Source organism: Otolemur garnettii, unplaced genomic scaffold (genome assembly GCF_000181295.1).
Source record: "Otolemur garnettii isolate 467f Iridium unplaced genomic scaffold, OtoGar3 scaffold00018, whole genome shotgun sequence".
Taxonomy (NCBI): Eukaryota; Metazoa; Chordata; class Mammalia; order Primates; family Galagidae; genus Otolemur; species Otolemur garnettii.
Window position 1 is genome coordinate 23,955,477 of NW_003852413.1, and position 1,280 is coordinate 23,956,756.

The following is a 1,280-nucleotide window of genomic DNA, read 5'->3' on the forward strand; positions in this document are numbered from 1 at the left end:
AAAAAAAAAAAAAAATAATCTTTCAGCCGTGACCTTGCCTGCTCCACCATTGTGCCAGTGTTAAGAGGTATGGATCAGAGGGCAAGGATAAATTTCAGGCATGATTCTCTAGATCGGAGTCAGAAAGATGTAGACTTAAAGATTAAATTGCAGGCTGTGGGAGAGGGAAAATATGGCTGGGGTAGATCTGGGGTGGTCTTCGGTGTCCTCAGGACTTAATTTTTTTATCCTGTCCCCAGACAATGGATGCAGACCACTCCAAGTCCCCTGAGGGACTGCTGGGGGTCCTGGGCCACATGCTGTCTGGGAAGAGTCTGGACTTGCTGCTGGCTGCTGCTGCTGCCACAGGAAAGCTTAAATCGTTTGCCCGGAAATTTATCAAGTGAGTAAGGCCCAGCCCCTAACCACAGTGGGAGGCCCCATCTGAAGGAAGGAGTGAGGGTGTGGGTCTGGGTCTTGCTGAGAGATGCAGGAGCCCAGGCAAAGCATCCCAGCTGGAGATCTCAAAGGAAGGGCCAGTTCTCTTTGCCTGAAGTGCCCTTTTCTCTTTAGCTGAGGGTGAAGAGGAGATGTTTAGCAAAGTGATGACATTGGATGGCAGGCATAGGGGAATTTCCAATATGCCCACTTATTAATGGGCACTTTCAGGTTCTGTACCTTTGTTGGTTGACATAGAATTTGACATATAGAACGTTCCATTTAGCAAGCCATTCTCTAGGTCTTGGAAATCTTTTAACAATAGATAGAAATAGTTTTTTGTTGGTTTCTTTTGTTGTTGTTGCAATGGTATTCATTTCAAGTTTACCCTGTAATTCAGACCCTGGGGACTGATCCTCTAAGCGTGTGTGCCCCCAGCTACTCCTCAGCTCTTGCCCTGGTCGATAGGCACCCTACATCTCTGTTCCTTTCACAGTTTGAATGAATTCACGACCCATGGCAGTGAAGATAACCGTAAGTCAACTCTATGCATCCCTGAACCCAGTAGGCCCGGAGGAGGGGTGTTGAGGGAGAGAGCAGGGGAGGGAGGAGGGCACCATTGCTCTCCTGAGCCATGACTGACTGAAGTCTTACCAGAGGCTAATGCTGGAAAAGGATTCTTCTAAAACTATCCCCATGTCTCTCCCGCTCCAGCCCCCCTCTAGGATTTGATTGGGTGTTGCGGGTAGAGAGGGCACTAGGCCTCTTTGATTTCAAGGAAGGGATGATGTTTCAATTGAGACTCAAGAAAAGGATTCTGAGCCTCAGAGCTTTGAAGGAGCCACTTGGTCCCTGACCTTCCT

The 1,280-nt window shown here is 48.4% G+C and overlaps 1 protein-coding gene and 1 non-coding gene across 5 annotated transcripts in view; both read left to right on the forward strand.

Annotated features, from left to right (window-relative positions):
- Positions 1–1,280, forward strand: part of MED24 (mediator complex subunit 24) — a 31,280-nt gene that overhangs the window by 21,030 nt on the left and 8,970 nt on the right. For all 4 annotated transcript variants that reach the window (XM_023511021.1, XM_023511023.1, XM_003786406.3 and 1 more), the window contains 2 exons: positions 240–382; positions 914–951. In XM_023511021.1, coding sequence (XP_023366789.1) covers positions 240–382; positions 914–951 — 181 coding nt within the window. The remainder of the gene's footprint in view (positions 1–239; positions 383–913; positions 952–1,280) is intronic.
- LOC111724059 lies at positions 1,186–1,280 on the forward strand. Its single transcript, XR_002772432.1, has one exon. It is a non-coding gene; the product is annotated as a small nucleolar RNA SNORD124 (small nucleolar RNA).